The sequence below is a fragment of the Vigna radiata genome, chromosome 6 (genome assembly GCF_000741045.1).
Source record: "Vigna radiata var. radiata cultivar VC1973A chromosome 6, Vradiata_ver6, whole genome shotgun sequence".
In the NCBI taxonomy this organism is placed as follows: Eukaryota; Viridiplantae; Streptophyta; class Magnoliopsida; order Fabales; family Fabaceae; genus Vigna; species Vigna radiata.
The window spans coordinates 6,539,777-6,564,787 of NC_028356.1; the positions used below are offsets into that span (position 1 = coordinate 6,539,777).

The window sequence follows — 25,011 nt, forward strand, 5'->3', positions numbered from 1 at the left end:
TTTCTTAAACTTATCGTAAGTACATAATGAATATATTAATCCTTAAAAATCAACACAACTTAGAAATTGAAATTAGTAACTTCTAGGAAATATGTCATTTTCTGAAAGTTTTGTCCAAAGCAAAAGTAAGTAACTCCGTTGAATTCTTAAAATTAAAACAACTTGAAAAATGCTAAATGAGTAGTAGTTCTTCCGAAAAGTTCGTATTTTCTGTAAGTAACTACGAAAGCACGATTACTTAGCCGTTAAAAAGAAATTAAAACTCAAATTAGATTCGACTATTTAAATAAAAGGCAAAGTGATTAATATTCTTGAGTATTATAAAACAGCAAAACAAACAAACACTATGAAAGAAGTTAAACACGCCCATTAAATTCTTAAATGGAAAGTACTCTTATTAACCTTTGGGTTCACCGTGGAACAAGAAGACAATATTTGTGAAGAATAGTTATTAAAAATTAAACAATTTCCAGCGTTTTTCTGACTGAAAAACTTAAAGAACAACTCCTCAAATACTTTTACAGCTATTTTTCAACTAAATCAAAATATCTCTCAAGTTACCCACGCAACAAATAATAAGGTTTTGTGCTTATATTTAATATCTTAAAAATTATATAATTTAATTGAGCGTATTAATTTGATTAGTAGTTTCACGTCTTATTTATTGAGTCTAAAACATTTAAGTCACACGTAAATTTACCCTTCTTTTGATTGTGGATTATTTATTAGTGATAAAATTATTAACTTTTTAATTAATTAGTTTGAACTAAACTAAGCAATGTGGGTTATTTAATTATTGAATCATTTTACTAATTTAAATTGGTCAAATCTAACCTAATTGTTCCACGAAAATATTGGTAAAGAAAAAAACCATTTAACTTATAAAAACCATAACTTTAGCTCGGAAACTCCTTTTACTATATGATTATTACTTTTACTTTAGTATCCAATTAACCATTTAGTGCATGTTTGGATTAGAATTTGTAAACAAATTTTTAATCAAAAGTTTACTATAATCTGATGTTTGGATTCGTTTATTTAAAAGCAAGATGATAAAACTAATTTTGTTGGACGAGCCCAAACGGCTATGTAGACATGCTCTTAGTTCGCAATTTTTGGGTAATGACAAGCTCAAAAAACAGCAGCAGTTGAATTAAGATCATAGGCTCATAAACTCAATAAATAATTCAAGGTTGTAAGGCTAAGTTCAGATGGTCGAAAACAAACCCGCACATAAAGTCAATTGTTACACATTCATCCATCATATTGGTAAAAACATCAAGCAAATACAAGGTTTTTGCAAATGTCTTGATAAATTGCAGGAAATGTACAGAAGCCCAGCAACACATTGTCAGTGACCTGCAACCTGCATGAAGAAAACCATAAAACAAAAATCAAAACCCAAGGAAAATCCAATCTCCTATTATAAAAATCCCTCTCTTAAAATTTTACCTCATCTTCCACGCCTTGGTGACAGGTCAGCAGATCTTGATCTAGACCCAAGGGGTGATCTCGATGACTTCCACTGGCCTCGATCAGCTTCAGACTTGTACATAGATTTCCTTTTTTCATAGAATGGTAATGCATAAGTAAACACAAATAAGGGGAAAATACATGCACTCGGTAAATTAAAGCAGCTAAACAGAAAATGGATGGACTCACTCAGCATATCCATTGCTTTGATTCTGTTCAATACCATTGCCATATGCAGGAGAATAAGATCTACGCTTTAGTTCACCATCTCGCTCCCTGGGAGGACCTCTTGGTGATCTACGATGCTCTGCTTGCCTCCTAGGGGAAACAGAGTAATCACTTTGCCGTCTTGGAGCAGGAGAATAGGACCTGATAAATATAAAATTAAAACCATGATAACATGCTTCAATGAGCCATAAACGAAGGCACTTTAAACTTTGAAGAAACTTGCCTTGAACGATACCGACTTCTAGAACCAGAATGATAAGGTGGTGAGCGTGATCTAGTAATAGAGCGAGATCGAGAACGCCCTGATAAACAAAAAGGCTAGCTCTTGTCAAGAAAACAGAAGAATAGACTTCAATATAGCGCAATTCTTCAAAAAAAAAAAAAAAATGGAAGCGTCCGGTGAAACAAAATAGTTATTAATTCTGAACTTAGCAAGTTAGCAGCTTTCAGTTCCCCAACACAATAATGATTGATGGGATCCAGCACCAAAGTAAGGAAATCCTTAAAATGGTTTTCAGTAAGCTAACTAGTATGTTTAATAAATTAGCTTCTAGAGAAACAGGAAGGTTATAGAGGCTCAGAAGTCCTCACAATTAATAACTGGAGCAACCAATATGATAATAGAACTTAAGAGTATAACAAAGTCTTGATACACAACTATAAGAAAGAAAAATAATACCATTGCTCCTATACATTCAGATTAGATTAAAAAATGTCTTAAATCCACTGATGCTAATTTAGATTAAATACGCAATAGTCTAAGACTTAAGATTAATTATTGCAGCAGTCACAATCATGACAAACGGTTATCTTTAGATAAGCAGTAAACACTGATATTCTAAGAAACAAAACAAGGATATCAATTCAATCAGATATTCATCTAAACTATCATTTCATTATCATGTTCACCCTACAAGGACAAATGTCCTAACATGGAAGAAGAATAAAAGATGCGTAACAGTTGCAGGTGAAACAGAATTTCATATCTAACACAGACGAAAGCCCAAGTTATATATATTTGACAACTGATATTACCATAATGAGAAGACCTTCTGCCTCCATAGCCTGCCGGTCCTCTGTAAAATACAAAAAACATATAAATATAATTAAAGGAAAATAGTTAAGGCAAAATAAAATCCAGACAATGATGAGGAGGTAAGAAAAAATACCTGGCTCTGGTCCTGTGTCGCATCTCCTCTGGTCTTTTTCTTGTCTCTTCAGCAACAACAACAGATATTTCCCTTCCAGCAAAGATCTGTCTGTTCATATGGTACTGTGCCTCTGAGGCGTCATAAGGATCCACAAACTGCACAAATGCAAAGCCTCGAGGTTCTCTGTATGGGAAAAAAGTGGAGCTTCATTCTAACACTGCTAGAAAAACATTGGCAGACAGATTGTAGAATACGCTGACTAGGCAGAATTTGCATACCCCAGTAAACCACCTCAAATCACATTACTTAGTATAGCTTTCTTTACACACAGTAGTGGATGCTGAATTTACTAAATCTTCTAAAAATCCAAAAGCTTAGTTGTGACCGGGCCTTTCCTTTACTTACACTCAAGTAGTAAACGGAAGAGACTTCAAAAATTCTTCAATACTCTCATTATACTTACAAGAAGCACTTGAACTCAAAGCTCCCACAACAAACTAAAAAAAACTGCACGAAGCCTTCAATTGGGACAAGAACCAACCAACCAATCTTGCATTCATTGTGATGTGTATTTATATAATTTCTCTTGGTATGATGCATGAACATTAACACACTTGAGGACCAATATGTTAAAAGAGTTAGTAGATCTCCTCTTCAAACTTGGGGCTTGTTCTTGTTTTAACTTGAACAATTTCAAACCAACATACCCCCTGACAAACCAGTCCAAGATCAATTCAACAATCCAATAAATAAAAAAATAACACTTACGTATATTTTGATAAACTTTTCAATAAACACATAAAAGAACAAAATAAAAGGAAAAATGAAATAAGCTTCTTTCACAAATTAAAACTAACATATGCATAAGCAAATTGGTAGAAAAGCTCCCTCATTTAGCTTCTCTACATGTTGTTGACTTTCTCTCATGCATAAGCTAATTTTGTTTATGAAAAAATTATTTCAATTAATCTTCTTATTCCATTCTTCTATAAGTGCATATTGAAAAATTTATCCAAACACGACTTAAATCAAAATCCAGGTTAACATCTGCACCCAGTAGCACTTTGACAGCCCGAAACAATTAACTGCTCATATACTCCCTTCAGTTTGAATCAGAAACAAAACCTAGCCCTAAAAGGCTCTTTACTCAAAGTAAACCCTAACCGTTCCGAAATAACCAATTAATTAAGTTGCTCACCCAGAGTAATAATCTTTGGGTATGTAAACATCGCGAACAGGTCCGAATCGCTCGAAAGGAACACGAAGCTCCTCAGGTCTGCAATCGAGAGGAATGTTCCGAACCAAGAGGCTTCCATTGTTGTTGTCCCTGCGCCTGCCTCCACCGAATCCCCTTCTATTGGACCCTCCTCCACGGCCACCGTATCCTCGCCGCGGAGGACTGTAGTATGCAGGACTGTTCCGCCGCATCGCTAACCCTAACAAGCAATGCAACAATTAAAAATCGTCACAGGCAAATTGGAACGTGTTTAATTCCTTTTTCAACCATGACAGTAGGAAGAAGATGGCGTGAGAAACCAAAATTGATGATACCTTGAGTGAGGACAGAGAAATCTCGCAGGTGTGTACGAGGACGATGAAGACCACGACGACTTCGAATGTTTAAACCCTAGCACCAACACCACTTTTAATGTCTTGTTTTTTTTTTTTTGTTTAATTTAATCCATTTGGTTTGATTAAGATTTTAAATTAATCGGATTAATTCAAATTTAAGTATATTTTTAAGTGTTTAATTGCTTGTTATTCCCAGTTAAAAAAAAAAATAAGGTTGAATTAAATCCTCGTGGAAAACAAAAATGATTCTGTTCAGTTAAAAAACGGATGGATGAAAAAACATATGCTAAAAACTACATAAAAAAATATTACCATTACACATAAAAAAAAACGTAAGATTCGTATTACAAATTTTAATATTTAAATTTTGTTAACCAAAAATAAAATAAAATAAATAAAAAACATTTGTTTTGTGGATTTTTCTATTACTAGCTATTAAACTAGTTTTTGTAGTGCTGCTGACATATGCGTAAGAAAAATATTTATAAAGAGATATTAACTTATAAAATAGATCTTAATATTTTTAGGAATGAGTTCTTAGTATCAAACCAATAGATAATCTTGTTAAAACAACTGGCTAATTGTTAGCTGTAGTTTATAGTAATTATTTAAACAATAATATATATAATACACAAATGTTTTTAAAATAAATTTTGTAATTAAATATAAATCGATCAAAATTAAAGAAAAAAAACTTGTAATATCATCGGTCAAAATTAAAAAAAAAAAAAAAACAACTTATTATTTGTAAGAATCATATTTAAATATAAATAAATCTATAGAAGATCAATAGAGATAAAGTCATTTAAAGTATTGTATATTTTGATGTTTAAAAATTAAATATGTAAATCGTGGTTTATTTTTACTTTTAAATTATATAAGATTATTGATTATATCAAAATAAAATTATATTTTTAACTATATCAAGCTTTTAATTTCATCTCCTTTCGAATCATCATTTTCATTCTTTTTAAAGTAAAATATTTATAATTTATATAGTTCTCTAGGTAAATTTTGTTATGATATCATATATAATTAATAGAAATAGATATTATGTAAGACTTTTAATTTACACTTTAACTTCTAACTAAGAGTGTGTTTAATTGAGATAGAGATTTGAGAAAAAGAAAGTAGATGCATTTGAGAATAGATTGTGTGTTGTTTTTTTTTAAGAAATTTAGAAATGATTGAACGTGAATTTGAAAGTAAAATTTCTCAAAAGTTGTGTGGGATTTGATTGATGTGATAGATTAAAAAATGTTTTACCAAATAAAAAATAAAAATTACTAAATGATATTTTTTTAAATATAATTTAATCATAAGTGATTATGAAATCAGTTAAAGAAATGTGGAATCAATTACAAAATTCACGTATTCAATTCCAAGGTGGTGGAATTGGTTATACTCTGCCACGTAATCAGTTACGACATCATTCAAAGCCATAGTAAAATTGATTCAACTCTTTCAGCTTGCACTATGGAATAAATTACTGGGTGGAATGGTTCCCGGTTCGTCTTCAACCTCAAGCTCCTCTCCATTGGGAAGACCATGGAGTTATTAGTTGCCTTACCTACAACCGGCATCACAACTATGTGAACCATAAAAAATGTCATCCATGAACGAAGAAACTCACCTAAAAAAACTTTGAGAAGACTCTCTCAACGATTGTAAAACCCTAATGATCTTAGGTTCCCCTTTAGTATATTTCTTCTAAGGCAAAAGAGATTTTCCTCTTACATAATCCTCAAATTTGAGCCCATCAACAAGAAATAAAAAACCCAAGGAATCTTACAAATCTTAAAAACGAACGCAAATTTAAAACACAAAATCTTGCATGCACAAATACTTGTTCTGTTGTAATGGGACGATGATGACGCTTGTGATATTCCTATCTTCTTGAATGTTCACTCCGCTCCCTGCTTTGTATGACCGATCGATATATGGAGATGACCTGAATATACTCCAACACAAGTCAAAATTTTTTTTTCTAAAGGTCTAAAGTAATTCAATGATGATTAAAAGTTAGTTTACCTCTAAATTAAACCTCTATTAATAATCTGAACAATTAATTTACTTTTTAATAATCATTAATACAAACCCTCATTAATACAAACATTAACCACTCATCACTAGTCGTTGTAATATTAATTGTTCTTTAACTCTGCTCAACTATTGTCGAGACCGAACAAATGTGAGACTCTTTCCTACACATCGACCGCTCTGTCCTTTCAAGTCAGTATGATATCGTATTTGATCGACCGACTATAAGTCTATAATAATACTTGTCAACAATACATTACTCCCAAAATTAACATAGCCTAAGAGTCTCTTCCACAAATGTGAATTGATATAAAAGATTATGACAAAATCTTATTATCCAGTGTTTCTGAATTTTGTTTTTGATGTATAGAAAATCATTACAAAACCTTAGTTTTTTTTAGGTTAAATATATGTTTTAGTCCTCATATTTGTTCCTCATTCTCAATTAGGTCCTCATGTTTTTTTTTGTCCCAATTGCATCATAATATTTGTAATTTGAGGCAATTAAGCCCTCTTCGTTTTTTTTTATCCCAATTGCATCCTAATATTTGTAAATTTGAGACAATTAAGCCCTCTCAATTGGCCTACGACGTTAGTTCCAATTAACGGAGAGGGCTTAATTGTCTCAAATTTACAAATATTAGGATGCAATTGGGACAAAAAAAAACATGAGGACCTCATTGAGAATGGAGAACAAATATGAGGACTAAAACATATATTTAACCTTTTTTTTATTTATAGTGAAACTTTAAACTCATATCTAAATCCCTAACAATAATTACAAATAATCTATTATGTTAGGATTCAATACAAACATCTTATTCATTCATGTATTTAATCAATACCAAGTTGATTTGCATGAGAAATGAAAACAAATATGTGAACAATCCTTAAACAATCTTAATTCAATCTTAGAAGATTTATTAATTATGAGAATACTCAACTTTCAGTTTTGAGTCAAACTATATGAAAAAACTTAAAAAAAAAAAAAAATCTGAGACTCTGATGGATTTTGGATTATAAAATTTTAAATTATTTCGATCCAAAGTTTTCTAACTTTTTTGCTCTTTAATATGTTTAATAATGTGTTATTGTTGTTATAAGCATTCCTTTATTTTATGCATTGCTACTTTCACTTTCTCTAATTACATCTGTCTTGTAACAGTCATAGAGTGAAAATTTCTTTATCAAAGTGAAATGTAGTGTTTCATTTTATAAACAAGTGTCTTGAATATAATTAAATATATTTCAAATAAGTTTTGAAAAATTTTACAGGTGAAAACATTTTCATTACTAATTAATAAAGAATGATTTTTCGGCTAACTTAATTAATTTTGTATTGTCTAAAACTAAAACTAGAATTAGTTACTCCTCAATTACGATAAGTGATGTGGAAAATATTCCAGCACTGCTTTTATAAAAAAATATTTTATATCATGAAACTATTTCAAGTTTTTGTGTGATAACCTTTGCTATATTTTTTTTTGTTATACTATAACTATAGTTAAGTTATGTAAAGCAACTGAACAAAAAATGAGTCAGTGGAAAAAGTCTTAATATATTTCTGTAAAAAAAAATGCTGATAATAGGAAAAAAATTGTTTTATGATATGAAATTGAAATTAATAGTGTCATCTATTATCATATTTGTAATTTTCATTATATCAAAAGTGTCTCCTTTATGATTTGATTTTGTTGATTATTATTTGCTTGTATATCCTTTCATTAAAGAAACATCTATTATTTTTAAAATTATATTATGTATAATATAACAATCATAAAATCGAATCAATTCTAAGAATAGATAATCGTATCATAAAACTTGTTTCTGAAGTTTGAATTGTCTGGTTTTGGTGCCATCATCAATTTCTTGCACCTCATCCTCTCTTTTATACGGACTCAATCTTTCCATTTGCTGGCTAATTATCTTCAACAGATTCAATATCATAGCCATCACAACATGGTTTATGATCAATCTTCTCCTCATTGTCAACAACATCAGGCTCACACTTCTCCAACCTTCTCTTTCTTTTAGAATTAATTTTTCTAATTCCAAATTCATCGACATTCTCGTCTAAATTGTTTTCCTTCTTCCCATAATCATTCATAAAGTCCAGACAATTTGGAAGAGAGAAAGATAAAGAATGGTTTTAGTGGTTGACTGCTCTCAGTTGAAAGGCCAATTTTTTCCACATAAGAAAACTTAAGATGGGAAAAGTCCCTTAAAATTTAAGCTGAGTCCCCTCAAATGCTTGCGAAAGCCCTCACCCAATCTCTAAAAGAATAGGCAACTGAATACCTCTTCAGTTAGAAGTTGAAGTCACAGGGCTGAAGCAAGCAAAACAGGATCACATCAAATCTTAAAGAAAAAGGAACCCTAAAAGTCCCATCCAGCCTCTCTTCAGTGTGGTTAAAGCAAAGAAATCATCATCGAGCAATTGCATATAAATACAATGACAGACAAAAAAACATTAGTGAACCAAAGAATAACATGCAACAATTCCATTTAAAATCAAACAAAAATTACAGATACAAATTTGGCCATAAATTCCTTAATTTTAAAGAATAATAATGGAGAACAACATCCTAACAGACGAAAAATATCATAAAAAAAAATACTTGCAGCAGAATTATTTCTTTATACAAAAATGAAAAAAGAACCAGAAAGCGAAAAACACAAACTCTACAAAAGATTATACATTTTGAATCCTACGAGAAATAGATAATATCCATTAAAACAGGGACCATACCAGTCCATTGATAAACCGTTCAATTTCGCATCTTTTCGTACCTTCCATTCCAATGTAATACAAATAGAAAACAATATAAGATGCAGTTACAATCACAAAAAGAAATGCTTACTCAGAAAAATCGTTGAAGAGATAACTAGGGTTAGGAAAAAATATCAGATCTGAGAAAATAGAGACTGACTACTGACGAGGAAGAAGGGGCTGGATCTTGATATATATATCCCCAATTGACTAGGGTTTAGTCAAATTACCAATTTGCCACTGTAACGGTATACTCAAGCTAAATTTGAACCTAACAGATTAAATTAAAAGTTAAAATCTCATATTTAAAATATATATTAATCTTTATAGACCTTACGTCTATCTACTATTAATCAATATAAATATTTATTCTATATAATTAAAATTTATAATACGAATTTTAAATATGTAAAGTGTATTTAATATATTTATGATAAATATTTTTGTGTATTTAAAATTTTACTTTATTTTTAAATGAAAAATAGTTTTACAACACATTTAATTTTTTTATGAATACTTGATGAATGATTTTTTTTTTAATAGGAGAGTATATTGGCGTTTAAAATGTGATCCCTTTGATACATCCAAGGGTTGAAATTAATGGTGGATGGAAAGAGGTTTGGTAGATTATTAGAGTGTAGAGATTGTCTACAGCAACAGCGTAAACAGCGAAACAGGGGTTTTGGTTAGGGTTTCGTTCTCGCAAATCGCAAATCGCAAATCGCAAATCGCAAATCGCAAGGAAGAGAAGGAGCAGTGAAAATTTTGCATTCAGATTCAGTTAGGGTTTTTCTTTTCATTATCGGAGATGGCTCGAAACGAGGAGAAGGCGCAGTCGATGCTGAACCGCTTCATCACGATGAAGGCGGAGGAGAAGAAGAAGCCGAAGGAACGGCGTCCGTTCCTTGCTTCGGAGTGCCGCGACCTGTCGGAGGCCGACAAGTGGCGCCAGCAGATCATGCGCGAGATCGGGCGGAAGGTGGCGGAGATTCAGAACGAGGGTCTGGGCGAACACCGCCTGCGCGACCTCAACGACGAGATCAACAAGCTCATTCGGGAGAAGTCTCATTGGGAGCGACGAATCGTGGAGCTCGGCGGGCCCAATTACGCTAAGCACTCGGCCAAAATGACGGACCTCGACGGCAACATTGTCGACGTCCCCAATCCGGGCGGCCGCGGCCCCGGCTACCGCTACTTCGGCGCGGCGAAGAAGCTTCCCGGCGTCAAGGAGCTCTTCGAGAAGCCCCCGGAGCTCCGCAAGCGGCGCACGCGGTATGACATTTATAAGCGAATTGATGCGAGTTATTACGGTTACCGTGATGACGAGGATGGCGTGCTGGAGCGGCTGGAGGGCCCGGCGGAGGAAGCGATGCGGCGGGAGGCGGCAGAGGAGTGGAGGAGGTTGGATGAAGTGAGGAGGGAGGCGAGGAAGGGGGTGAAAAGTGGGGAGGTCGCAGAGGTGTCGGCGGTGGCTAGGGAGATGCTGAGGGAGGAGGAGGAGGAGGTGGTGGAGGAGGAGAGGCAAAGAGAGAAAGAGGAGGAGAAGGAGAAGAGGGAGTTTATTGTGCACGTGCCGCTGCCGGATGAGAAGGAGATTGAGAGGAGGGTGCTGGAGAAGAAGAAGATGGAGCTGTTGAATAAGTATGTGAGTGAAGGGCTTATGGAGGAGCAGACCGAGGCCAAGGACATGCTCAATATTCAGCGTTAGCGTTTTAAAATGCTGTTGTAGTTGTAGCTCTGGAGCGGGAAATTGCAGATAGATTTGATCGTGGACAAATGCGCCAATGCTGGAAAAATCTTGCCCAAAATTCTGGTCGTAAACTGCATTTTGGTTTAATCTTTTTATCTTGTGGCTTGAGTTTTGGTAAGTAAGTAGGTTGGTTATAACTTAATACATGTTTCGATTGAATTAGTGTAAAACGTAGAGGAATGAACATGTTGCTATAGTGATACTCTTTGAGAAGTTTTATGAATGGGCAATTCGTGATCATGCACATTTTCACTATAAATTCACCACTTCCACTTTCTTTTTCTCACTCTTTTCTCTTTTAATATACATCGTATCATGTTCAGCCCCTCTAATTTTTAGCTGACTATACTCTTTGATTTCACTTGCTAACAACCAGTTATTATATTTATATTCATAAAAAAATCATTTACAATTTGGCACATTAACAATGCATCTATCTGATGTTAGGTAGATTGTGCACTTGGGGCACTTTGTATCTGCCGAAGATGTTAGTGTGAGATTCAGTTATCTGGCTAAACCTTTTCTGAGTAAACATCTATCAAGGAACGAGTGAGAGACAGAAGTTAAACTTTTTTGCTCTCAATTTACACTGCCTTCTACAATTAAGTATTGGTATCATTGTATATTTGGATGGTGTTGTATAATTTAATTCATTTACATGATATCAATATAGGATTCTTTGCCGAAAACCCTATAGACGCAGTTATTATATCACTGCATACTCTGCTGCTGTTAAAAAATAACACTTAAAATAGGTATTAATAGGATAAAAATTGTACTTCTTGAACTTTGCTACCAGGAGGAGAAAAATTCTACTTCTTCAAAGAAAATCCCCAACTCTAATATCCAGATGTGATAGTACAATCTAGCCAATCAATTTAATTTAGATCTGTATTATAAAATTCTATATTTTTATCGATTAAAAACTAATCTAGTCTATTGAAAATTATAACATTTTTTTAATAGCAAAACGGTCCTTTTTTAAAATGAAAGAGTTAAATATATTTTCATTCTTAATTTTTTTTAATTGTGTTTCATTTTTTAATTAAATCATAAAGTATCTAAATTTTGTATTTTATGAAAGTCATATAAAATATTGCACGTAATGAAAATGAAGTTCTGATTGGGTAATAATACACGATGAAAAACAAAATAGTATATAGTTAATTATAAATAAGTTTCGTGATATATATGATCGGGATTATGTATTATTCTAAAATTTACACCATAAAACATTTTCATAAAAATTTAATACATATTTTATCGGATAAATTTGATTTTGTATGTTTGGCTCTATAAATTATTCGTAGTTTAGTCATCAATGTTAATTTTAAAATAAAAAACTGAAATTGTATTTAAAAAAATGATTTCTGTATAATGGAATTATCTTTTCAACTACAATTTATCCATTTTTATGTTCTTTAAAATTTTACCTATTTTGTTGATTTCAAAATAATTTTTTGTAGCGGTTTATTAAAAGTATAACTAGTCAACGTAAGTTGTGTGAAGTTAGATATACTTGAATTGATATGTTATGTTTAGGTTTGGTTCCTCCTTTTTTTCAGAAGTTCACTTAAGTCCTATCTTTTGCAAAAACTGTTTAAAATGGTCTTTCTTGCTAACGGCGTTAACTTTCTTAACGGCACAGCTGCCAGGTGACTAATATCTGCTGAGGTGTAACGTTTTGGCTGTGTTGGCACTGTTGTGTGTTTTAAAAAAAATAATTAATTGTGAGGTGAAATTTAATAAAATTAAGTTTAAATTAAAAATTGAATTTGGGGTTAATTAGGGTTAATTAAAATTAGGTTTAACAAAGACTTCCCCTATCATCTTTATCCCAATTATTCTTTCTCATGACAGCTTCTTCATCATAGTTTATTCCAACCAAAACCATTTTTCATCGAACCAACAACACACGAGCTCCGTCACCTGAAAATCCGAACAAAGGCACCGAAACTGCAGGTCGTAGATCAGCACCAACAATTCAAATGTTGAAAACAGTCACATTTCTAGTTTCCACACCCTACCAATCAATGACTTTAAAAACAAAACTAAGTCATCAAAACCCTATAGACGGAAGGGTAAAACAATATCCACAAGCTAGGGGGAAATTAAGAGCAGGAAGTGAATTCACCGCAAATTTAATTTTCCAATGAATTGTGCTCGGACTTTATTCCCCGAGAAAGTGGTGGAGGAAGGTGTATCTCCGTCTTCGGAAGGTGCCGCCGGCGATCCCTTTCTTTGAAGCTGAATTGTAATGCAAGGTTCTAGACTTGTCTTTCAACGTCATATACAAATATTTGCTTTTGGGTTCGGATCCGGTTCTTTAGTAAAGATGAGAACTTGTTGAAAAATGCTGTGCTTGGTGACTTGGTCTATGCAGAAGCTACCCCCTCTAAAACTCTAAAAATTGAATTTGGGGTTTTGTAGATTGGGGATTCTCCAAATCACGACCATTCTTCCAAGGCTGAACGAGGAACAAAAAACAAATACGTAGACTGAAGGAGATGAAACAATGGCAGTTTCATGATTCGAACAACAGAGGGACGAAAATAGATTGAGGGTTTTTTTCCCCAATTTAGGGTTTCTAGTTCTAGTTTCACTTTAGGGTTCTTAGGATTCAGATTGAGGATTTTTCTCCATTTTAGATTTTCAGAAACAATTAAGGTTCTTAATGGGATTTTTAATTAATTACCCCCAATTAACCCCAAATTCAATTTTCAATTTAAATCTAATTTTATTACATTCCACGTCACAATTAATTATTTTTTTTAAAACACACAACAGTGCCGGCACAGCTAAAACGTTACACCTCAGCAAATATTAGCCACTTGGCAGGTGCCGTTAAGAAAGTTAACGCGTTAGTAAAAAGAACCACTTTGAACAGTTTTTGCAAAAGGTAGGACTTAAGTGAACTTTTGAAAAAAGGAGGAACCACTTTGAACAAACCCTCCCAAAGAAGGGACCAAAATAGGTATTAAACCTTATGTTTATTATTACAGTGAAAAGGTAAATAAGGTAAACTATACAGTTACAATACTTAATAGTAAATGTGATAGTTTTCTTTTCGTTCACTATTTGAATGTTACCTTGTTCAATAGGTTGAACTTATTTTCTTCATTTTTTTTTCTTTTTGTGTTTGAAGTATTTTTCGACATCTTAGAGTTTTCATGTTGGCGAAGTATTTTTCGACATGTAAATCATCTAGTTTGAAGCACTACAATTCTGGTAGAATCTATAAAGGTTTGAAGAGCATGAGAAAACAAGTATACTCATAATATTTAGAGGCACCTGTGTTTGTTTTCATATGTCAATATGTTGTTGCAGGGAAATTTGATGATGGATTTGTCATCTATTCTCATGTTTGTTTTCATAGTTGTGTGCAAATTTACGTGAGAGAGGGGGGATTAATCCTTGTAAGTTGCAAAGATCGAAAATTGTGAACTGCTCATCTACGAAACCACCTTTGCCTTTATTTTGAAATAAGGTTGTTCTTTTCAGCAGACACTAAGATTCCTGCATGGATACAATGAGATTCACTGCAATCAGATTCTTTTGTCTTTTCTGAGTCTTTGACAATGGAGGAGGAGAGATTGATTGGTGGTTCTATTAAAATGTCATGAATGTGAAGGTTTGGTGTATTTATTTTGGCATATCAAAGTCCCATATCTAATTTAGCTATGTTGAGAGGTGAATAAAGTTTATGTGTAGTGGTGTAAGCATGGATTCAATTATGTGAGTGGTGGAATAAATCTCATTGGTATTAGAATCAATTATGAGAGTGGTGGAATTGATTCCATTAGTGTTGGAATCGATTGAGACTTGTGAAATCAATTCTATTGGTGTTGGAATGGATTAAGGGTTTTACTGGAATCAGTTTTGTGTAACTTTGATTATAATATTATGTCATTTTTGTGACTACAAAGAGAGTATAATCAATTCCCTTCTTATTTGTTGATAATGAAATTGATTATGCTATAATAGAATGTATCCTCAAATTGGTTGTTTCCTTCGTTGGTTCATAAGAATGTTTGTGCTATGATGTTTTTAAAGTGTGATTCATTTGTTTTGTGGTTTTTTAAGTTTGTTCTTGGTATTGCTTTGGTACCTTGGTTCTTGATCGTGGTCAGTGTTTGTAAGTGGTCGGTGCTCCTCATTCATAATAAGCTCACATTTGAAGTGATGGTTCTTGGGTTATAGGCATTCTTATTATGTGATTTTGGTGGAAAAAGAAAAGGTTTCTACTTAGGGTTCTTCTTTAAGGAAGGAATGTGTTGTTTGCTTGTGGTTAAGTTTATGTTTGTCAACATCTTGTAAATGTTAGTCAATTTAGATAGTTTTAATTTAATATGTGAATGGAAATAACATATATGGAGTGTAATTGTACAAATTTTAAAAAAATAATTTTGTAAGTTAATATATTGTTTGGTTGGTATCTTAAGTAAAATCTTGTTTCTTTATCTTATTTTTTTCACTTTAATTTTTAAAAGGAAAAACTTCTTTTAATAACACTTTTTAACAACTTTTTGACAACGCATACATGGTAACTTGTGATTGGTTCATTTTAAATATTTTTTAAACATAATTTCAAATAGACCAATAAAATGATGACACATATCCCGTTATAAAAAAAATTGTCAAAAAGTGTCATCAAAATATCATTGTACTTTTTGAAAATACTTAGGAAAAAAAAATGCGAGAGATAGAAATAAAAGTCATATATATGTATTTTATTGTTGTGAGTTTTAATATTTTTATTGTGTAAAGTAATATATGTATTTTTATCTAGTGAGGTGAAATTTATAAAAGATTAAAATCAAACCTACATTTTATATTACTCTATGCAATCTGTCATAAAGATGACAAGTTTTTACAAATTATGGACAAAATTGAAAACATTAAGAATAATGTTTCCAATTTAACATTGATTGGGAGACAATAATTCAATAACACCTATATAAGATTGTAAAATTTGAAAGATTAAATTAATGCATTATATTAAATAATTTTTCAAAATTGTTAAGTTTAATTTATTGAGTTTGTATTTAAAATTTATTTCAATCTACTATGCCAAATTTAATATATTTTTTTATTAATAATGATTTAAATAATAATATGAAAATTATTATTTAAGAAAATGTATTTAAATTTATAAATCCACCTTATAAATTTTAAATTTACTTTTTCAATTTAATTTTTTATCAATAATCATTTCAATCTCATTTTAATATAAATATCACTACTTAAATTTATATATATATATATATATATATATATAAAATTTCTACACAAGTAATAATCACCTATTTTTATCAACCAATATATATATATTTTTTAATTTATCACATCCATCACATTATTCATAAACTCTCAAAAACTTTTCTTTCAAATCCTTATATTCATCTTTTCAAATCTTTTAATTCAAACACCACTATCCTTACTTAATCATCTCAAATTCATTCATTAACTCACTCTATCTCACAAACACTCCCAAATCCAAACACTCCTTAAGAAACCCATCATATTTAAAGAGATTAAGTAAAAAAAAAAAAAATCTCATAATGAAAAACAAACCAGAGATAATTTGATAAACATGTGTCTTAAGGATTTTTCTAACCAAAAAATAAATAAAATGGCGCATTTTATACTATAATCATGATTTTTTTAGGAATTAGTTAAGTGTATACCTTACAGCAAAGTTGTTTAATCAGAGCTATTCACTCCCAAGTCACTAATTAACAACTTGAGCTCCAAAAACTACAAAACTGAAGGGGAAAAAATGTCTTGCGTTGATTGTAGCACCATGGACAGAGAATTAAGATCTAAACATGAAATTATCTTCTAACGAATACTACAATTCTTCAACTTGTACTGAAAATCCACACTGACATCGCTTTGTCAATAAAGAGGTTTCCCTGTCAAAGCTCTCGAACTCTTTCAAAAACACATGTTCGTGATCTTTTACTGGAGGGCTTAATGAAGCATCAAGACTAGTATTATCACATTGGTCCACCTGCCGTTGGTGTCTTACGTTATGATTCTTGTCATAATTCTCACTAACTGTGACACTTGACTCATTATTTATACACTGGCCACCAGTTGACATCTCTGAAGACAAACTGTTACTAATATAACGATTATTTAACCTTTGACGAGTTACAATAGAAGAAAGAAGTTGGTACCACCGACTAAGAGCCTGTGTTTCATCCCTTTTCTTTTCTTCAGCTTGTCGCCTTTCTTCTTCCTCTGCATAAGCCTAGGGAAAGGAGTAAAATAAAATTAATAACATAAATCATAAACGTTATGAAAAAGCTACAAAAATTCACTAAAATTTACATGAGCGAAGAAGAAGCAAGTTCAGTGTTTCTTAGAAATAAACTTAAAGAAAAAGAGGCTAAACAACTTCTAGAATCAAGAATATCATTAAATAAACTGCTAGCCACATCAAACTTACCCTACCAAAGCTATCATACGTGGCAAAGCAAATTTTATCAAATTAAATTCAACAGTTATATTGAGAGCAATAGAGTAGATGATATACTGGCTTCATAAGTCAAAGTTCAATTTATTTGCAACAATATTTATTCAGCAAGAAAGATAAAAATACCTCCAGCAGTACATCCTTGAATTCGGAACACACCACAATACCATCAAAGACAGGATATGAACGACCATTTTTAAATTCAAAACCAACCATAGCAGGTGCATAATCAATTTCAAGTCTCTTGGCAACAGAAAATGCCTTTGGAAACCTTAAGTGTACAGTCCCTGGTGGAAGACATTTTTCAGACCAAACATCTACTCGACCTCGTTCGTTCTGGATGTAAAATAAGAAATATAACAGTCATTAATACGAAAACATCTATAATCTCCACAAAAACAAGCAAATGTGCACTAGCGCTTTCCAGTTAGTTCATGTGAATGTCTATTAACACGGTGCAGCTACTAACGCAGGTAATTGTATTCAAGCTCCATTAGTTCCATTCTCTTCAATTTAAGCCTAACCTTGTGTTTGGATAAGGGATTTCAACAATTCAAAAAAATTGAAATGTATAATATTTGAATTACTTACAATTGAATTCTCTTCATTTCTTAAATAGTTTGTTTGGATTGAGTAATTGAAATATAATAGATTTCAATTTTCTTATTTGGATAAGCAATTTAATTTTTATTTTAAGATAAAACGATCATTGAACCTAAGTTGAATTAGTTCAATCTTTAATTTGGGACAACTTGTCTCGACTTTTAGTCTTTAATTTGAGACAACTTGTCTCGACTTTTAGTCTGAATCAATCCAGCAGATTCGAGTTTAACTTGAGTTGACTTTATCCAAACAAGTCATTTTAGTTTAAAGAAATTTAAATTCTTGAAATAAATTAATTATCCTTCTAAATTACCTCATCCAAACACAACATAAAAGTTCTTTCTCCCAATTGCTTCCATACAATAAAATGGCTATTTGAAAGGCGCCTCCCGGTCACTAACGTGTTGTGATTTTAATATGATTGAGGTTTTTACATTGTCATCTCATACTCTAGTCTAGATAATGCGGTAACTAAGAACAGAAAGACTTCATTAGAACACTCATACACTAGACCACTAGGAGTGTATAATTGGGGTCACAAAATCTACTTGACATGATCTTAAAATGTCAAACCAACAATTGTTTTGCAATGATTCGGTGTGCAAGTCATGTGGTAAATAGTTGAATACTTTGCATAGAATTTTTCATACGCCCATTACCATACATATCCGTGCTATTTCCAATATTTAAACAACACCCAGAAAGTAAGGGACATTACCTTGGGAACTATCCCATTCACTGCATGAGGCAAATTTAACGGTTCCAGTTGCCATTTCCCATAAAGTTTGATTTTGTCCATAGAATCATTGCAGCCATAGTCATCAGCTTCAGAATCTTCTACTTTTTGAGGCTTTATGGAACGTTGAAGCTCCTGATGGATTTTATTGGTAAATAATAAATTACATTAATTAAAGTGAAAGGATACAACAGAATCAGGAAAGCAACGCTAACATAGTCAGCTAGCTAATTGACACCTTCACAGGATATTCATTGGGTTTAACTTGAAGTCCTTCTCGCAACCACCTATCTTTTGTCTTAACTGTTTGCACACAAGTCCTAGGATAAACTGGGTGACCTGAACAAAAGCCCAGTATTGGACCCTTTGGGTGAAGTACTTGATACTTTGTAAGCCATTTTTCTATGGCATAAAGTGGGTGACTTTTGTAAGCCTGCAAAGGCATAAAAAGTCAAGATATATATCACCATGTAGAGTATTAAGCATCATGTTTCCTATTACTTTTGACCTACCTGCTGATTGGTAGGAAGAGGTTCAGTCAATGCTCTAGTTTCCAACTCAATATCCTCAATAGAGCTCCTAGTAGGGAAAAATGAATCCCTCGCTTTGGATTGCTTAGAAATGATTTGGCTGTTTCTTAAATCATTCACACCTCCAGTTGCTCCCGACTCCAAGTCTCTCAATGGTGCCAACACTGGATCCCACCAAGTTGAATTGACTCGATGTGATGCTATCTTGTACCACTTCATACAATACCTGACATGTCAACATGTAGTAGCATTTTCAGGCCACCATGAGATGTAACTTTATATAGAGGTGTCTCAAGCCTTAAGAAAAGCTACTAAAAAGTAATCATGAACATGTTCAAAGAAGAGGGTGGAGGGGAGGGAAAAATATCTAAAGACAATTTAATCAGCACAATTCAGAAATTATAAAACACTTTTCTTCCCCAAACTGGTCCTAATATTGGAGAAGGGCGGGATGGGGGAGGAGGGGAAGGGTTGGGTTGAAAATGGGAAAGGTGGGATTTTGGCCCCCAGATTTCCCACCTAACATGGATATTTTAGTGAACAGGATTTCCCAATGTATTCCTCTCACTTGAGTGAGAGTTAATAAAAAATATAGTATATTACAATCTAAGTTACTATAATTGATACTACAGTTCTTAATCACTGCAAAACTTGTCATCTATTGTCCTTCAGTTAGTTTCCAAGAAGTATTGAGTGAGAATTTCTGTTTGATCTCCAAGAAACACAAATAATTCATTCTTAATTTCTAAGAATATTTGAAATTCCCAAAAACAAATAATAAAGCAAGTTAGGCAATAATATAAAAGTTAAAAGAGCTTCACTTTGTCATACTTAACATATATAGAGAAAATANCAAACCTGCGGGTCACATCTTTGGCTCCTTGCCCAGCAAAGGCAACAACATATCTCAAAGATGTTTTGCATGCAGCCACCATGGCTTCAACCTTGTCCTCTCCATCAATAATCAAATTCACAGCATCAACATGCACCCACTTTCCTGTCAAATTTTCTTCACTACAATATACTTCTGCCCAATACAGAGGAGATCCTACTTTCATTGATCCAATTGCTGTAGAAATTACTTGAGAGGAGGTTGAAGATTCTTCACCGGTAACCCTTTTCACTCTTTTGGATGGACAAGAAAAACACGANGACTCAGGATTTGCAGCTGACTTGTTTTTACTCTCCATAGATTCAACNGCTGTAGCAGAAAGAGCCATTTCCAACTGCATATCAAATTCAAGATCTCCTTTCCTCTTTGATTTACGAGATTTGTCAGTGAGACACGATTCCAGGTTACTATCTTGTGTCTCAGAAGCTTTCAAGTTTGCAACACTATCATTTCTTACTTCAAGAATAGGAAGATCTCTAGACTGATCCATATGCTTTTTCACACGACATTTCTTATTTTTCTGAGAAGGGGTAAGAGAACTTTCACAGACATTCTCTCCCTCACTACAAGATAATGATTCTTGAGGTGATTTAAAATCCAATTTTCGCTTAGATATCATCGGTGTAGAAGTTTTAAATATCCCACAACTAGATCCACTTGCAACTTGAAACGGTTTAAGAGGAGAAACATCCAAAATGGACACAAACCTGAAATATGCATTTCATAAGTAATTTAACAGCAGATATCCTCAGAAGTCCATGAATCACAAAAATTGAATAAATTTCGTTACTGACACTTGTTCATGGTAATAGTATTGATCCAATAACATCTTTTGTTTTACATATTTTATTCTACCAATTATTTAAAGGCACACTTCTGACTTGCCATAACGTCTGGAATAAGATCTTCATTCTATACCATGAAGGTCAAAATAGAGTAATTGCTACGTTATCATTGTTATCATTCCTTTTCTAGATTCATTACATGCACTGTCACTGTTTGCATATTACCATTCCCAGCCCAAATAATAGAAAGCACGATCCTGCAAGTGGTTAAAGATATGAAAGCATTTTGGAGTGGATGATTCATAAATTAGGGAATGCTTCAGCAGTTGGAAACCAAGAATATAAATATGTAATATCAGGGTGTTTCTCTATCAAATAGAAAATACTAGCTTAATGTTGCACTTAATGTATTTAATGTACACAATTTTCCAATCCGCAAAATAAAAAGTAATTCAGGAAAGATAGAAAGATATTCTGTTATGTGCTTTAATACCTGGCTGTAAGATTTAAAGCTCTTAATAGAGCCACTGATAATGCTGCAATCTGCAATTTAAAAAGAAAAAATAAAATACTTGCCCTTGTAAGTTGTAAATGTTCTGCAAGGCACTAAGCAATTATATAAAGTATATAAGATACCAGAACCAACCCAGTCACTCTCAAGAAACTTTATTTTACTACTGATTTAGGTTAGTGAATAATAATCAGATGAAGACAATCATTAGAAGACCATCAAATCCTTTTTTCAAGTAATGAAAGAATTAGTAGTAACATACCCTGCATTTTCAAGTTCCGACCTTAGAACTAGAGCATTTGTTATATGCGTGGGTAATAATATGACAGAGAATGGAAGCTTTATTAAAAGACAAACTCAACATCTAGTGAAGCATATTAACAAAAATGCTATTAAAAATGGACCGGGCCAAACTTGCATCCAAAAGCCAGCTCAAGGAACAAGCATTATCGAAGCCTTATAAAATGTATTGACCATATTCTTAATCAATATGGGTTATCTTAAGCACACAACCCCTCAAGATTGGACATCTAGAGCCTAAAGTTAGCGGAGCTGAACATCTACAAATAGCCCAACATTGACGTCAAAGAGGCTTACATACCATTTTAGAGAACAACACAACTAAGCATAACTTGCTCCCAAAATACTACATTGGGAGAGCAGGACTACACAAGTCCTATAAGCAGTATCTAGCCATATTCCTACGCAGTGTGAGACATCTTAAAAAATGCCATAATAAAAATAGATGTACCTCTTCAGGACTGCCCTCATGTAATTCTAAAGCTGATGCCAAACCAAAGCATGGTGAAGTTTCTCGACTCGTACAGTTTTTAACATGGAAATTATTGTGGAACTGCATGTGTTTCACACAAGGAATCAAACAAGATATAAAAAGTGATATAGCATGAATTTACATAAAATAGCACATTAAATGTAACCAAATAGTATAAATCCTAATTAAATTAAACCATACCCATGATATTAAAGGATATAGAGCTTTTGAAGTTAGTTTTTCCACATTTGATAGCTGGAGCAAGTGTACTGGAAGTAGAGAAAGCAGAGAAGCCTGCCATTATCAAGAAATGCACAACTTGACAGGCAATTTTGGAGAGAAAAAAAGTTTTAAATTGTTTCACTTTTAGATTAGCCTTTATTGTGGCCAGCCAAGCATCATATTTCTTTTGCAGCTTCAGATGATAGCTTAGAAAAATGTTCTCCAAACTAAATATCCATCAACCATTATAAAATAGAATTAGGAACAAGTAAACTCAATCAAAATTGACGAACTGGCTTAACATATACATATAAATGAACACGTTATAACGAAATCCTATATTAACAACTGTTTTAAAAAAATATAACAAAAAGAGTAATATCTGATACAGTAGTTGAGTTATGGATTACCACAAACAAGTGGTGCTAAGGAGGCAAAAGCTTGATAACACAGATGTAACATAGAAAGGAAATGCTAATATAAAGTGTTTATACATTCAAAATATTAAAAATTAACAATGGTCAACCTGAATAAGAGGATCATCACAAGCATTGTCTATTAATCTTCCTCGTGCGAGTAAACAAAGCAAATGAACCTTGTGTACAAGTTCAGCCAACTCCTGAAGAATTTTACAAATCACTTTTACCAAATAGCTAAATGTTATTTTCATATTAAAGCCAAGCCAAGTTCAGTGTTATAGCAATTGACCTTATCCGTGGCAGAAGCTCGTCGGACTTGTTTCTGTACAGTTGAATGTGGGCTCATATTCAATTCAATTGTTACAGGATGATCATCCCTGGCAATTACACCATCTTCCCAATCGGAGTCATCCAGCTCTTCCTTGTTATCCAAGTGGTCCTGACCTGAACTACTACATTTCTCCCCAGCAGAAGCATTTCCCAAGGGATTTCTACTACAATGTCCAACCTCTGAAGTTTTTGGTTGAAGCATTGGATCCAAGACTTGGGTTCCATTTTGTTCAGGCTCAAACTCAGCCTATAAGAATATCAGAAGAATAACATGCTGCTTTAAGAATTTAGACACTCATAATATGATTTAAACATACAAACGCCTAAGAATAAAGTCAAATCACATAATTGAATCACCAAAAGCATTGCACAGCACAAATTACGATAAGTAAAAATAACAAATTAGAGGGACCAACTGTCTTCTTTTTCCGGGAAGTGCCAACTTTATTAGCACGGCGTAGAAGCTTTCCAACAGCCTCTCGAGATATTTCCGTCAGTGCTCCTGAAATTCAGTATAAACGTTGATGACTCGTGAGTAAAATAATTTTGCTCAGTAATAGCTGTTGGACATGATTTTATCAAACCATTATCACTAGGTGATTGAAATTTGTTTCCATCTTCTGCGTTTTGTTGGGCTCCAGTTTGATCTTCTGCAATATTGGCGGGAAATACTCAAAAAAAATATTCATGTTACCATCAAATGGTGTAAAACTAAAATGAGAGCACATTAAGAGTAGAGCATTGACTTTCATGATTAGGAGAAAGCTAAGAAAATTATGCCTCTCCTATTAATTTGTTGTTTCAATTCCCCTAAGAAAATGAGTCTAGAGCTCGACTCAAGCATATGAAAGTAAGACACTCTATCACATCAGCCCCGAAAAGTGTAATGCGTTGTTACGTTAGTCCTAGAAACTATGAAAAATCCAAACAAGTTCCTGAAATTTCTAGTTGTTTCATCTAAACTTTTAAACCCTTAGTATCATTTTGATCCTTAAACATGTATTAGTATTATCACCAAGTCACAGATTTTTCGTTTTTAAAACTTTGGACCAACGTATGTGATTGACAGATTGCCTTTTCAGGAACTTATTGAAACTTTCTCAGTTTGGAGGACTAGTGTGACAAAGTTATAAACTTTCAGGTACTAAAATGGAGGTTTACACTTTCCGTTAACCACAAACCATGTAACTATAAACTTGAAAAATTAGGGGGAAACCAAGAAAAATTACAAAAAAATAAAAAATAAAAGTGAAAAACTAAAAAACGAAACAAAGCAAACAAACCTTCCAATACGCCGATTACAAGTTGGAATGGAAGAAGTAGAAGAATTTGTTATAAGAGAAAGGAAGGTTGTTAAATACCTGAAGTTGAGGGTTGCCTCCTCCGATGGGAAGCGCTTCCGCTGCGTCGCATTCTTCTTCGGAGATGAGTGAAGGGAGAGAAAGCAAGTGAACCACGTCGCGCCCAAAACTGTTGGGTCTTTTTTGTTTTGCGAACCGCGACTGTGTCACGCTACCTGCGTCTCCACCGTTACTACCCTATGCACGCGACCGCCTTCAAAGAAAAGGACGAAAAAACCCCTGAAAAAAGTGTAACCTTTCCACTAAACGAGCATTTTACTCATGGTAAAAAATTTAACAATTTTTTTATAACTTTTTTATAATTGTTTATGTAATAATTTGTGATTGTTCTGTTATATATATATATATATATATATATATATATATATATATATATATATATATA

The 25,011-nt window shown here is 32.9% G+C and overlaps 3 protein-coding genes across 6 annotated transcripts; 1 reads left to right on the forward strand and 2 right to left on the reverse strand.

Moving 5' to 3' along the window:
* Positions 1–1,148: 1,148 nt before the first annotated feature.
* LOC106763075 (serine/arginine-rich SC35-like splicing factor SCL30) lies at positions 1,149–4,524 on the reverse strand. Of its 2 annotated transcripts, none has more exons than XM_014647247.2 (8): positions 4,404–4,524; positions 4,051–4,288; positions 2,871–3,035; positions 2,737–2,777; positions 1,925–2,003; positions 1,663–1,842; positions 1,453–1,562; positions 1,149–1,366 (listed from the first exon to the last, which is right to left on the reverse strand). In XM_014647247.2, exons 2-7 carry the CDS (start codon positions 4,278–4,280, stop codon positions 1,454–1,456), a joined length of 804 nt encoding a protein of 267 aa, XP_014502733.1. In that variant the 5' UTR covers positions 4,281–4,288; positions 4,404–4,524; the 3' UTR covers positions 1,149–1,366; position 1,453. The 2 variants fall into 2 exon arrangements, with proteins under 2 accessions (XP_014502733.1, XP_014502734.1); XM_014647248.2 differs by having other exon boundaries at positions 4,051–4,282; positions 4,404–4,487.
* A 5,310-nt stretch (positions 4,525–9,834) lies between these two features.
* LOC106764053 (pre-mRNA-splicing factor ISY1 homolog) lies at positions 9,835–11,243 on the forward strand. Its single transcript, XM_014648260.2, has one exon. The coding sequence runs from the start codon at positions 10,043–10,045 to the stop codon at positions 10,940–10,942; it is 900 nt and encodes a 299-aa protein (XP_014503746.1). The 5' UTR covers positions 9,835–10,042; the 3' UTR covers positions 10,943–11,243.
* A 5,365-nt stretch (positions 11,244–16,608) lies between these two features.
* Positions 16,609–24,777, reverse strand: LOC106762997 (DNA repair protein RAD4). 3 transcript variants are annotated; one of them, XM_022781990.1, is made up of 15 exons: positions 24,627–24,777; positions 23,850–23,915; positions 23,682–23,767; positions 23,225–23,512; positions 23,043–23,135; positions 22,496–22,588; positions 22,274–22,375; positions 21,505–21,554; positions 20,193–20,933; positions 19,317–19,560; positions 19,043–19,237; positions 18,787–18,939; positions 17,592–17,801; positions 17,167–17,240; positions 16,822–16,997 (listed from the first exon to the last, which is right to left on the reverse strand). In XM_022781990.1, exons 1-15 carry the CDS (start codon positions 24,676–24,678, stop codon positions 16,958–16,960), a joined length of 2,487 nt encoding a protein of 828 aa, XP_022637711.1. In that variant the 5' UTR covers positions 24,679–24,777; the 3' UTR covers positions 16,822–16,957. The 3 variants fall into 3 exon arrangements, with proteins under 3 accessions (XP_014502633.1, XP_022637710.1, XP_022637711.1); XM_014647147.2 differs by having other exon boundaries at positions 16,609–17,240; XM_022781989.1 differs by lacking the exon at positions 22,496–22,588 and having other exon boundaries at positions 16,609–17,240.
* Between the last annotated feature and the right edge of the window lie 234 nt (positions 24,778–25,011).

What these genes read in the sequence shown, in the direction of transcription:
- LOC106763075 (XM_014647247.2), bottom strand. Translation starts at nt 4,280, where the DNA reads ATGCGGCGGAACAGTCCTGCATACTACAGTCCTCCGCGGCGAGGATAC. An exon ending in CCCAAAGATTATTACTCTGG is followed by an intron (nt 3,036 to 4,050) that starts GTGAGCAACTTA and finishes TTTCCCATACAG; the next exon opens with AGAACCTCGAGGCTTTGCAT. An exon ending in AGAAGTCGGTATCGTTCAAG is followed by an intron (nt 1,843 to 1,924) that starts GCAAGTTTCTTC and finishes TATATTTATCAG; the next exon opens with GTCCTATTCTCCTGCTCCAA.
- LOC106764053 (XM_014648260.2), top strand. Translation starts at nt 10,043, where the DNA reads ATGGCTCGAAACGAGGAGAAGGCGCAGTCGATGCTGAACCGCTTCATC.